At 34.8% G+C, this 13,296-nt stretch overlaps 1 protein-coding gene across 1 annotated transcript; it reads right to left on the reverse strand.

The window, feature by feature from the left end:
- Positions 1-880: 880 nt before the first annotated feature.
- Positions 881-13,296, reverse strand: LOC142337123 (tetraspanin-11-like). The gene is made up of 3 exons (XM_075386219.1): positions 12,771-13,296; positions 3,969-4,138; positions 881-1,303 (listed from the first exon to the last, which is right to left on the reverse strand). The coding sequence occupies exons 1-3, from the start codon at positions 13,146-13,148 to the stop codon at positions 928-930; spliced, it is 924 nt and encodes a 307-aa protein (XP_075242334.1). The 5' UTR covers positions 13,149-13,296; the 3' UTR covers positions 881-927.

The following is a 13,296-nucleotide window of genomic DNA, read 5'->3' on the forward strand; positions in this document are numbered from 1 at the left end:
CACGCCTTCTTTTGTACAATTTTTATGTTTATATATATGTAATCTAAAAATCAGCTTATATACAAAGTTCTTTTTTGTAGATTCTCAAAGGATTATGGGGGGGGGGGGGGGCATCATTGCTTATCATTATGCTTTACAACATAAAACAGATATGTTTATGAACGTTTTGTGGCACACAAACTTTATCACTAATTCTGTACAAGGTCACATCAAACCACAGAACTGGTGCGCTCATGCGTGAAACCTTGTTTGAGCAACGAAAAGATTATTGAAGTTAATTTAATTGTCAAAGAATGTTAAAGTTATTCAAGCGAAACTGCCATTTTCAACCAGAAAGACAACTCATCTCGTTTTGCCTTGAAGAGAACTTGCGAAGTGTAAGATCTTAAACAGTCAAGAACTTTATTAGAGTATGCTTGGGTGACCAAAATTTTATCGTGCGCAAAATCATCCTGAATCTAAATTTGCCGGCTTTATATAATAATCACTGCGCGCTAAAAACTAAAAGAAAATCTAATAATAAATTTTGAGCGTGCAAAAAGAAATGTTTTCCATATTAAGACAATTGAATGATTAGGTACAAAATGCATTTGAGGTAATTGAATGGATTACGTATTTTGTCGGTACCAATTTGTTTTTGCCTCCATGAAAAACGGATACGACTTTATCATGAATCTTGAATAGTCTGTGTGTCTAACTAGCTTAACTTATAGGGTTTTTAATATTGACTAAAACTAATGAAACAATCGGTTGATGGAATTCTTTCAGAGCATTTAAAATTCACCATTTTGCTTTCACCATTTTTAAAGTGCAAAAAACGAATCTTTCTAGACCGCTTAAAAACGAGGAAATGTTCGGAGTACAAACTTGGTACCGGCAAACACTATAGCGTATAAAATCATTTTCCCGATCTGATTTTGGTTTCCCTTATTTCAGTCGTGCTTTCGATAAACCAGTATACCACTCCCATATAGTTTTTTCCTTCATTTTGTAAATCAAAATCAGCGAGCACGAAAAGGTCAACAAATGTAAAATAACCATGACAATTTCCCAAATCGCAATCCACAGCAGATTATGTTCCAAAATATCCACAATTTTCTGCAAACAACCATGCTCAAATAAATTATTTGGATGTGCTAAAGTGCCGCAATGTTTCAGCACCGTCTTGCAGCAAGAATCAGGCGCGTGAACAAGTTGCCCTGGTTGTAGGGTTGGGTCCCTTTCCCGATTTCTATTCTGTACAAATCTTGAACGTTGCCAATCGGTGTAGTGTGTGATTCCGCAGCATTTTTCATCGTCATGTCTGAAACATACAAGGACTTATTGTTAGGGATTTAATAAGTTTACCAAGAGGAAAAGAATTGCAACTTTCTATTATACCGTCTATGAAAAGTCACAGTCAAAGATTTCGTTGACGATGTATAATATCTGAAAAGTGATTTTATGAAAAAAATTATGGATGCCATGAAAAGTAATGCAAAATACCGTCAATCAGAAAGTGTGTGAATAAAATGAAAACTCTGTTTTTTGCTTTAGTGCAAAGGTGTTTCTGGAAAAGTTAGTTGCAAAATTTTTGAGAGAAAAGTAATTGAGAAGAAAATTGAAAAACAAAAGCTCCCTGATAACATAATGACAAAGTGACTTTCAATCTCATTAAAATAGAAAAGTTTTTTTTAGAACATAATGGGTAGCTTTTTTAAAGTGAGTAGCATACTAAAAGTGAAATTTTCGGACTTTTTCAACTCTATTTTAATTCATTTTTTAATTTTTATCTTTGTGCTTGTTCTGATTTTTGTGCATTTTCAAAAAGTATTGTGCTTTAGCATTATTTATATAATTTGATTGACTGTTTTAATGACGAAGTGACCGGGTGTCTAATTGTTCTTGTTTTTTTTTCAAATCAAATTTGCTTAGATTTTATTCTATATAATGGATAGAATATTCATCTCGTACACATGGGGCAGATTCAGATAGATTTTTTTGAGGCGATACAACTTCTCGAACAGTTTTATGGTAGATTTCTACGAGGTCATCTTTTTGCGCCTAATTTTCCCAGTATCATAACGGATTACACATCATTAAAGCGTGTGTAATCTGTTGTGACTGTCCTAATTATCTGAGGCACAGTAATAACGTCGAAATGTCTGAAGAAGTGGTTAATCTAAAAAAATATAAATTTTAAATCTACAGCAAAAAAGCAGTCCACGCGACTTTCATCATTAGCAGCTTTTAAGGTAATTTTCCTGGTTTTCTTAAGAGTTCTCAAACTAAAACATCTTTTCTGTAGGTGATGCCACTGCTAATTTGTATGAACAAGGTTAAGACTAAATATCAACCCATTTTTATCTCATATCAAGATTTTCTATTCCAAATTATTCTGGTTAGAATATGTCACAGATTTTGTCTTCCCTGTGAGGAAAAGGTTTATAGAACTGAAAAGAAATGTAATTGATGTGCAAAGGAAATATGTTTTCAAATCGAAATCGCAAATGAAGCCTTAAGATCGCAAATCCTGCTTTACATTCAGACAGTAGACTGGAGACTGTCACTAAACTGGTGTAAGATTTAATAAAGTCAGCAATATAGAGATGTGAGAGAGCCTCAGAGAGTTTTGTTCTTAAATTTTCAGTTTTTTATATTTTGCACTTGGAAGAAAGTCACGTTGAGAGAAACTAAAGCTGTTGCTAAACAATGAAAAGGTAAACGTAGATTTCGAAAACTTTCATTCCATTATGTTTTGTTCTGAACCAAAGCACAAACAACAAAACAATATATCATAACGCATCGCTTCTCAAAAATTTTAGTTAACTTTTAAAGCAAAATATGCACAACCAAACATTTTAAAAATTTTTATCTGGTCATAGAAACAAACTAAAATCTCTTTTACTGCTATTTTTAGCACCGTTTGATATCCGTTTTTGGGTTTATGTCTTGTCAGACTATTATTAGTGTCGTCGTTACTATTAATCACTGTAAAGGGGGTGTTCTTGTATTTGGGTATGTAAATTATACCAATAGAGTTTTGTCGACCTTAACGTTATTTTCAGGAATCGACGCATGGACTGTGGTATCCCAGTTTTACATCTCTATTTATGGAAGCATAATGCTCTACCATAATATTTTTTGCAAGAACAGCGCTCAACTTGTATACTCTAGAAAAAGATTTCAACTCCTCGTTAGCGAAAAGCTTGAATTTAGCGCAACCCAGGTTTTTTACGTTGGCCCTTGCTCAACCCAAATACCATGATCAAAATTTGCTTGACTTAATCATTACGCTCGACTATTATTTTTCAGACTGAACGTTAGCGTGGCACTAATTATCATAATCAGCTAAAATTAATGAGATACAGAAATCAAATCGAGGTATTAACAAATCATGAGTTGAGGATATTTTTTTTCATTAGTCAGCATTTTTGACTTGAATATTTTGCGTAAAAAATTAATAACTCAGTATTGCTCATAGCGAAGTCAGCAAGTGTGCTGCTTCATCTGCTTCTATTCTCGAGAACACTAATCAGTCAAAAATCTGCAGTGTTTTACAAAATTAGTAAATAAAAAAAATAGGCAGAATTTTATCATGGCCTAAAAGTTCTCACGTTCATTCAATCAACTAATGTGGTAATTTAGTTCAGCTGCCATAACTGCCTTCTCTTAAGAAATAGGACAAATTTGGCAGTTATGGCAATTTTCCAACTGCCCTATAAAATGGACTGGCCTGGTGCAATGCATTGTAGCCTTGCTCCATGAATGCTTGGGTATGTGAAGAAATGAAACAAAATACTTTAAAAAATTTTTCATTCTTTAAAAAAAAAGAAATGTAAAAAGACTTTTGCTCGGCAAATGACCAGATATGTCTTCGATTTGAAATAGAAAGCTCGACTGTGCAATATTAATCAATAAAGGCCAGTCTCATTGGAATTTTTGAGGTTTTTAATAATTTGAGGCCTAAAACTGGCATTTACTCTTACAGTCGATCCAGTGAAGTCGTGACTGTTGGCTCATCTCCGTAATCCACAAACACAACTCTCTCAAGTGTCACCTTTGCATCGGTATGAACTTGGTCTAGTCTCAGCAGCAGTGTGCTTGCAGATACTATCACGTGAACCACAATCAATATAGCAGTCAGCAGGGAAAACAACTAAAACTCAAAACCAATTTCTTGTGGCAATTTTTTATCTGATCATTCTCCCCAACCTCCGCTGCATCAAATTTCGCTTTCATTTTTTTTAAATTTCTCTTTCCTAATGATTCGAGAATTTATATCGCGAATGATCTGACAAATTTCTTACAAAGCTGTCTTTTCAGTATTTATGCGTTGCGGGTCACCTAACTAAGACTTTATAAGACATCTTTAACGTTCTTACGCAATAGAAACTGTTTTTCATGTCTTAATAGATTAAAATTGAATCTTATCACTCTTTACACGGTCAAAATTGTACCGGACTGAACTGCAAGTCAAGATCAGTACTGGGCCAGTCTAACTGCAAGTCTACTTGCACATATCAGTACTCTGCACGTCTAAAAACATGTCTGTAAATCTGACAAGTCTTGCCAAGACTTGGATTACAATTGCAAGTTGATTCCCAAGTCCAAACCAAATTTTCAAAAAATTTCGAATGAAAACTTCGAATTCCAAAAAATTTCGCAACGTGCCACGATTTTTGCATTTCTTTTTATGCACTTTCTCGGCGCCTGACAACCGATACCAGCTGATAGTTTGAAGTTTTTTGAACCTAATTTTGGGGTTTTTCGGCCATTTTTGACGCTTTTCGGACTTATTTTTTGACGATTTTTCGGTCACTTTTGACGTTTTTTGGAGCCGTTTTCAGCCGTTTTTCAGCCGTTTGGAGCCCAATTTTAGCCAAAAATTGACCATACTTGATTTTTTTCAGATTTTCCAAATGTCAAGCCTTCCTATCAAAAGAAAAATGTGAAAAGGGGTAGCGCAGTTAGGGTCCCCTTGCTATACCGAGGCCCTGTTATCCGCCAGCAAGCGCCAATTGATCCTGTTTTGGACACCAATTGATCCTGTTTTGGTCCAAAATGTACCAAATCAGCCAGAATATGGATCTAGTCAAAATGACCCAAATACGCCAATTTCGATGCCTTAATACAAACTAGCCAGTGAACCACTATTGTCATCCGTAAGTTAAATGTGTTACAATTATTCGTGTAATGATTGATAAAAACCCGTATGAGTTATAAACGAGTTTATGAGTTATGATCGATAATTCATGTCTCTCGTTGGGAGACATCTCTCGTTGGGCCATATTTTGTGAAACACTCATCAAAATAGGATGTCATATTCTGACGTTTTTTTGGCTATTTTCGACGTTTGTTGGACCTATTTTGGACGTTATTTCCACCATTTCTGACGTTTTTTCCGGCTACTTTTGTCGTTTGTTGGAGATATTTGGGACGTTTTTTCGGACATTTCTGACGTTTTTTCGGCAATTTTTGACGTTTTCTGGAACTCTTTTGGAGATTTTTTGGCCATTTTTGACGTTTTTTAGTCTATATTCGACGGTTTTTGGACTTATTTTGGACGTTTTTTTGCCCACTTTTGACGTTTTTTTCGGCTATTTTTGACGTGTTTTAGACGTGCCAAGTCTTGGCCAAGACTTGCATTTAGACTTGCACGTCTTGGCCAAGACTTGCATTTAAACGTGCACGTCTTGGCCAAGACTTGCAATTAGACGTGCATGTCTTGGCCAAGACTTGCATTTAGACTTGCACGTCTTGGAAATGAGTTGCATTTATACTGACAAGTGTAAAAAGTGACATGATCATAGCTCTGAATCAGTACAGATATTGAATTGCCGTTCAGTCCGGGTGCCTATCAAAATCTAACAGGAGAAAAGTGTTGCGTTTTTTTATGGCGTAAGATCTGGTCAGACGGATGTGTCATAACCGAACCGGACAAAATAGCCAGGAAATTATAGCCTAGAGTAAACCTGTTGGCACAGCAACGGTCACAACATGCCACAGGAAGAACTCAACCTTTCATCACAGATAAAGACCAAAACAACTTCTCTAATTATAGAGGGGTAACCATTTATTAAATTTTATATCTTAATTTAATCGATAAGTAAAGTGAATGAAAGGAACAGCGTCATTGGTGCCGAATCAGCCTTTTGGGACTGCAATTGGGCACAGATAAATGTCAGATGAAATCTTACGCAATGAAAAAATCTTTCATTTCTGAGTTTCTGTAACATCTTACAAAATCTGAGAGATGTCTGGCAAAACCTTACCAGATAGTGTTGGGAAAAACTAAAATATTATCTCAACATGCAATTTTTATCGTGTTAAAGTTGACGCTACCTGATGAAAATAATTAGCTTTGTTAAGAGTCTTAGCAGATCTAACACAATAAAAGTTCGAAATCGCTGTGGATAGCTCTATGTTTCATTAAAATTTTCGTTTTTACTCTTATATCTATCTCTATTGGTGCGTTTTTTCTAGAATCATTTTTTCTGCTCAAGTGCTTGATCCGTCTTTTCCTGAATTCAACAGCAAAACAAACAAATGTAATACAGGATCCTTCACAGATGTTCTTGGTATTCTTTAGGTAGCCATTTGCTCATTAACAACAAAATGAAGAGATGCAGTATTTCTCTTCCGCAGTGTGAAAAAATGCAAAATTCATGAAAAAAGCCCCCAACTCTCGAAAACTAATTCAAGACCAGTGTTTTTGCTTTTTGAACAATTTCAACTACCTGGAGGCCCAATCACTTCGTGGTTTGTCTTTTTAAACCAGATAGATTGTTTTCATGGAGTTGGTGCGCCAGAAACTCGAATATAATGATATACTACGGAAATCAGGGGTAGTTAGAAATTTTCTGTTCAAATTTTTAAAAACTATGAAATTTTAATGAAACACTAGGGAAAGTAGCTTTCTTAAAAGGGTAGTGAACTACCCTTTATAGTAGTTCACTAAAAAATTATAGTGAACTAGAGGCTGGAATCTATAGCCCTCTAATCAACAATTTTTTCACTACGCTTTGTTTTCCTAGAACTCTCCAATTAACTGTATCTTGTCGTAAAAACAAAAAAGTCTCATATTTAATTTCAAACTTTTTTGGAAACCATTCTTTAGAATTTGATCTTGATATATGATATAAGGCTTTTGGTAGGTATTTGATTAATGAGTATTTAATCAAGGCTTTAAAATTATTTAATTGTTCCGACCACATGGGGGGAAGGAACTATAAACTCAAATGGGTTTTTTTTGTTCAGACAATTTCAGCCGATCGATATATTAATCGTGGAGAGTTGAGACTGGTATCATTAGAGAGCTCGTCCAGCGTAGATTATGGAATTAAACAGATTTTTTTTTATTTTTATATTTTACGGGGAAATATCGAGGTTTAAACTTTTGAGAAAAGTAGAGTGAATTCCGATGTTTTTATTCACATTTTCCCTAATTTTTGACCAAATTTTCGTAAATTCATCTAAAACTCGTAAAAAAAAATTTTAAAACAATGTTATTGGTTTTACTTTAAAGGATAGATAAGGCTCGGCAATTCGTTTTAATCGAGCTTTTTGGTCAACATGTTTGCTAAATTTTTCGAATTTGAGACATTTTCAACTCAAAAAAGGCTCCAAATAAGCTTTTGTTTCCTACTTCGTTTAAAATTGCAGGAAGTAGAGACCTAACATCTCCTGCCACAATTTCTGAAAACACCTAGAAACATATCTGTACATTTGCTTCCTGTAGAAGTTTTCTGGGATTAAATTTTTGTCGGTTTTTGGAAAATAAATCTAAATTTTATACAAAATGTGTCTTTTTCAAAATTTATTCCGAGTTTTGTTTTTTTATGTTGATTACTGACATGAATTATTCAAAATTCAGGCCAAATCAATAACTATCAATCTTATATACACCTTATATACTATATGAAAATATAGTTTGTCTTTAGAGAAAAGCTCATAGATTTTATGGCTTTGAAAATGTATTTTCGTAAATTGTAATTGATTTGCTTTTGTTTCGGATTCTTTTGAAAACTTATTGCAGCCGCATAACTAGATTTCAAATATTAAAGATTCCAATGGGTTCACAAAGAGCTGCAGGTGAGGCTATACAGTACCTTCAATTAATATCTATTGCCTCTTATGATTTTGAATGTATTTGTTTTCAGAGAATGTTAGTGAGGTTTTGAAATTTGTCAATTTTTGATCTTATTTCTGTCCACATGTAGGTGAATCTCTTTTTATACAGGGCAAAACTTGTTCCAAGCAGACAAAAATACTCTTTAAATTGGTTTTATTTTCAAGTTGTGTTTTTTGGCTTTCTTAGTACGAAATTTCAAAAAAATTTTGTGAATTTTTGAACGTTTTACTGTAGGAGGTAGTTATTTTTTCCCTTTTCAACTAATCATAATGATTATAGCTCCAATTAGCTTTGAAAAATGCGCAAAATAAACTTTTTTAATGACTTCCGTGAATAGCTGATGGTTTCATCGACTGCGAAGCCGTTCTCACAAAACTTTTCGCATTTTGCCTGTAATTGTGGTTCTTTTCGTTTTCATACGGCATATCCCTGTCAATCAAATGCCCTAATCACTTCTATAGACGTTTAAATGAATCTATTTACTGGTTTTGGATTAGAGCTAAAAGTTTTAATGACTTTTAATTTATTTTTTCTAGAAAAATGTTTTGTGTTTCCCCCATATTTGCATATTTTCCTGTATCTGGGGTTGTTGTTTGTTCTCTTTTCAACTTATCTCACTAAGGATAGTTCCAACTGGAATTGTTGAAATGCGCAAAAAACCCTGTTCAAAGAATTCAGTGGAAAGCTCATAGCTTTAACGGCTGCACATCCGTGCTCTCAAAAAATTTATTAGGATTCGTTTGTTTTTGACTGTAAATGTTGTTCTTTTTATTGTCAATCGGTATATTTATGACAATCAAAGGCTTTGAACGCTTTCACAATTCTTTATTTGAACGTGTTTCCTGAGTTCAGTTTATAGTCAACGGTTTTAAAGACTTTCAATTTTTTTCTTTAAAGAAAGCATTTTTGTTATTCCATTGTTATCTTTGTCGTCAACAAGTATTTAAGTCTAATTGTTGACAGAACTAATCACATTTTTTTGCTCTAAAGAATATGTCCGCAGCTGTTTATGTTTCGACAGATGTCCATAGAGCTTAGAAATGTGTCAGTATTTTCGGTTCTTTTTGTTGTAATTTCCACAAAGACGTTTTACCTCGAAGACACAAATAAAACTAGGAGGGTCTTTGTTTTAATCGCTTTATTTTAAAATGGACTTTATTTTAAGGAAAATTTTAATTGCTTTTGTTAGTTTGACGTTTTAATGGTTTCTAATGTATTATAGATAAAATGGCTTCGACACTGTGGTTTCGAGAATTTGTTGGTGAAATTTCTAGTTTATCAGTATTTGCTGTTTTTTCCGTCCTATTGTTTGGCTTCAAAACGAACAAGCACAACTGAATTCCTGAGCAGTTGCAAATTGATCTGTTTTGCTTAAAGTTCAAAGATTATGGTTCAATGGAACTTTTGAAAATATACTTTTCATAAAATTTCAGTTGATTTTTCAGTTCATTTTTATATTAGTTCTTTCAATTTTGTTTCTTGTTCTCTGTAACGATAAGTCGCATCCTCTTTCCAGTAAACCAAGATCCAATGTTTACCATAAGTTAATTTTAAATCAATTATTAATGGGCTTTGGTACTACGCGTTTTTATTTAAAAAAAAATTGGATATTTGGATTTTGGATTTTTGGATATTCGATGATTCTGAGTTTTATATTTTCTTTCCAGATTATGACACTAGTGCGTTGTCCCAATTAGCGCTGTTAAATTTTCAATCTTCCATTGTATTACAGATAACGACATCATCAATTGCTTCATGGATAAATTAGCCTCCCGAATGAGCCGAGTTGATACGAAGTGGTTTCAACCATCTTGAAAATGGTTGTTTCCAAAAAATGAGAATTGTATTTTTTCACTTTGTCCATTGTGCTCTTTATTGCCAGCTTGTCAACAAGTTGCATTGTTGAGAGGTCTTATATCTTATCCAGTGAACATCTAATGAAGTACAGATTGATATGTTTAGATCGGATTCCTTCTTCATTTTTTTTTTCTATTTTTTTAAACATAATCATCGAGTTTCGGCCGTATTTAATGTTTGCTAGTACTTGCTTTTGGGTGTGTCTTTTCCAAAACTTTCATCAGTGGCAAGCCTCATCGGCTCTCTAATCCAGCTTTTTTTTCACTCAATTGTTTGCTGAAATATATAAGAGTTTTGAACCTTTTCTTTCTGTTCCTCATTTGGTAGACTAATAAATCAAAACGTGGATGGGCAGGATCGGAACATCATGCGCGCGCAAACGCACATTACCAAGACGCCATGTCATTCATAAAATCAAGTGGTTTTCAATAATACATAAAATTTGTTATAAAAAAAAAGATAAAAATGCTGCCAATCTTCGGAGCTAAAATACCAATTTGTGATTACTGGAGTATTGCAATTTTTGATTATTGTTTTTTTTGTTCGGAGCAAAGAACTGGGCAACTAGTCCTGGATAGTATTTGCAGAGTTTAGTTGACAAAGGTTTTTAAGTAGCTACGCAGATGAACCTTCCTTTGGATAGCTGATCTTTTTTTTCAGTAAGAAATTCAATTTCTAACAAGAAGATCTAACAAAAACATTAATATTTTCTCAAAATAATTTTTCGAAAGTTTTTTGAATTACTATGCGCATGGTATGGCAAAGGTTTTTAAATTTTATCAACTTAGAAAAATACTAAGAAATTAATAAATAAAAGTAAATAATAATTTCCTTCCGAAAGCGTTGATCTCCAATTTTATCAATTATGGAACGCTTCAATGTATTAAAAATAGGATGGACTCTTCCATTAGGAGGAATACAATTGCGCACTTAACTCGAAAATTATTCAGTTTGAAGTACATTACTCGATTCGGTACAATCAGACCGACCGGGGTCGTGCGCGGGGTAAGACACGAACAACTGTCACAGTCTAGAAACTACTCTATGGTCTGAGTATAATCTGATAAGGGCCAATCCAGAATCTGGATAATCCAGATAGTCCCTCAAAAAGTCTTTCTATAGCTGAACGGCACTCATAATGAACGTAACACGTTCACAAAATTTGCAAATTTGACCTTCAGCTATGAAAATTTGCAAATATTTGGGAATCTATCATTAATCTGGAAAAGTTTGAAAATTTTTGCATATTTGACATTACGTTTGGACTAGGGAATCTAAAGAGAGCACAAAATAGAGTCTGGAGTGTCCAGTGGTAAAGTGTTGATAGGCGGAACAGAGGTCTCTAATTTCAGTCTGATTAGAGCCGCTATCGGTCTAGGTGAGCTGGTGGAACTCACTGTGCACGCCAGGTTAGTCTGACCAGACCTGCATGGGTCGCGCACTTCAAACTGTTTACTACAGTTTCCTACTAATTGTAGAATGCGTACAGGTTACACTTGCCCCATGCATCTCCCAGGTTGAGGTACCAGACGGAAGTGACCTCAGATCAGCGCCCAGTCCAACGCAAACCGAGGAGTTCCAGACCAAAATTACAGGGTCTGGGATTTGGTTCGAGCGCGCTTAAGTATAATCAAAGGTCACTTCCGTGTGGGGATGGTCTGATCAGAGGTCACTTCCGGATCGTAATGGTTTGATCAGAGGTCATTTCCGTCTGGGTTGGTCTGATCAGAGGCGAATTCAAGCGCACATTAGCCTGATCAGAGAAGATTTTGAGCGCAATTGTGTCTGATCAGAGATCATTTTGAGCGCGTTTTTTTTCTTTCCATTTTTTGTATTATTTCAATGAGAGAGGTTGGCTCTGCCCAGAGGCAAAAAAAATGAAATTTTGGTATACTGAAGACCAGGACGTTTTTTATAAAAAGCTGTATAAGTTAATCCATTGAGTCAGAAATACGCACTAATGGTATGCTAAATAATTTTTTTCTCAACAGTTAGGTTTCATTTACATTAGCAAAACTTATAGAATTGGCTTTTCCTCGGATGAATTTAATACTACAAACATTAATTTTTATGAAATCAATATTTTATAGCAAATTTAAAGAGATTCGTTTATAAAAAAAAATTTTTGACTAATAAGACTACTTCGAGCGCAATTGAGTCTAATCAGAGGCGATTTCGAGCGCACAATAGTTTGATCAGAAGTAATTTTGAGCACATAATCTTCTTAACGATCTGGGTTTGGTCTGGGCGATGTTTGCAAAATCGTCTGGGCAGTGGTCTGATTTCGGTCTGATCAGAGGTCATTTCCGTATTGCAAGGTCTGATTAGTGACAACTTCGACCGCAATTCGAGCACAAACGGTGATTCAAACGCACTTCAGTCTGATCAGTGAACACTTTGGTCTGGGATGGTCTGATCAGAGGATACTTTCTTCTGGCACGATCTGATTAGAGGTCACTTCCGAATGGCATCTCAACCTGGGCCATAACTATTGGTAATATCTTTGCGCTAAAACTTTGCCACAAAACACAGCCAATTTTCAGTCAATATGCAACCATTTGGAGAGATCTGCTACAATCGTTAAGGCGAGAATACCTCTAAAATAACCAAAAACTCGCCAATGGAAGCTTAAATGCGTCAAAGTTGGTCAAAAATTGTCTTGCGGAAATCGATTATTCAAAAAACCCTTTCTATATTAATTATAGGTGCAGAATGCGTATTTTGCACACCTTATACTGGTTGATACTGGTATTCTCATGAGTCCGTCTTAAATGAGGAACAGATTTCAATTCTAGCCTACCTTCAGGGGTTTTTTCATGATTCCCAAGGCAATGACAATCCCTCCTATGGACAACATAATAACACAAGCCCCGATTGATATCACTACACATGATACAACTGTGTACAAACTAGATCCCAGAAAGTCTCGGTTGTAGCTCTGATTGGTCAAATTGTACCAGCCAATCAAAATCGACATCAAACCACCCAATAGCACTAGAGTATTCAACAAAGCTAAGGAATAGACGCTTGACCGGTATTCTTTCTGGACAATCTTTTTCTTCTGCTGGGTAAATCTGTGTTTGGGTGCCAGATATTTGTTGATAACAAAGAATGTGCCCGGATGTCTTTGTTTGTCTTTAATTTTTGGGCGATCGTCTTGTACAAGTTTTGTCGACATTTTGGGACTCTCTGGGACAAATTGTTGGACTCTTTAAATGGAACAACTATTAAAGGAGAAACTTTACGATGAAGACTTTGACCAATCTTTCAAAGGACGAAAGCAATTATCAATGTAATAACAATCACAATGCTTGACCTTTAATAGC

This window comes from Convolutriloba macropyga, chromosome 3 (assembly GCF_964194025.1).
Source record: "Convolutriloba macropyga chromosome 3, txConMacr16.3, whole genome shotgun sequence".
Classification (NCBI taxonomy): Eukaryota; Metazoa; Xenacoelomorpha; order Acoela; family Convolutidae; genus Convolutriloba; species Convolutriloba macropyga.

Coding starts and splice junctions, on each gene's coding strand:
- LOC142337123 (XM_075386219.1), bottom strand. CDS start 13,148: ATGTCGACAAAACTTGTACAAGACGATCGCCCAAAAATTAAAGACAAA. Junction 4,139..12,770: donor TCATGAAAAAACCCCTGAAG/GTAGGCTAGAAT, acceptor TTTGAGTTTTAG/TTGTTTTCCCTGCTGACTGC. Junction 1,304..3,968: donor ACGACTTCACTGGATCGACT/GTAAGAGTAAAT, acceptor TGTATGTTTCAG/ACATGACGATGAAAAATGCT.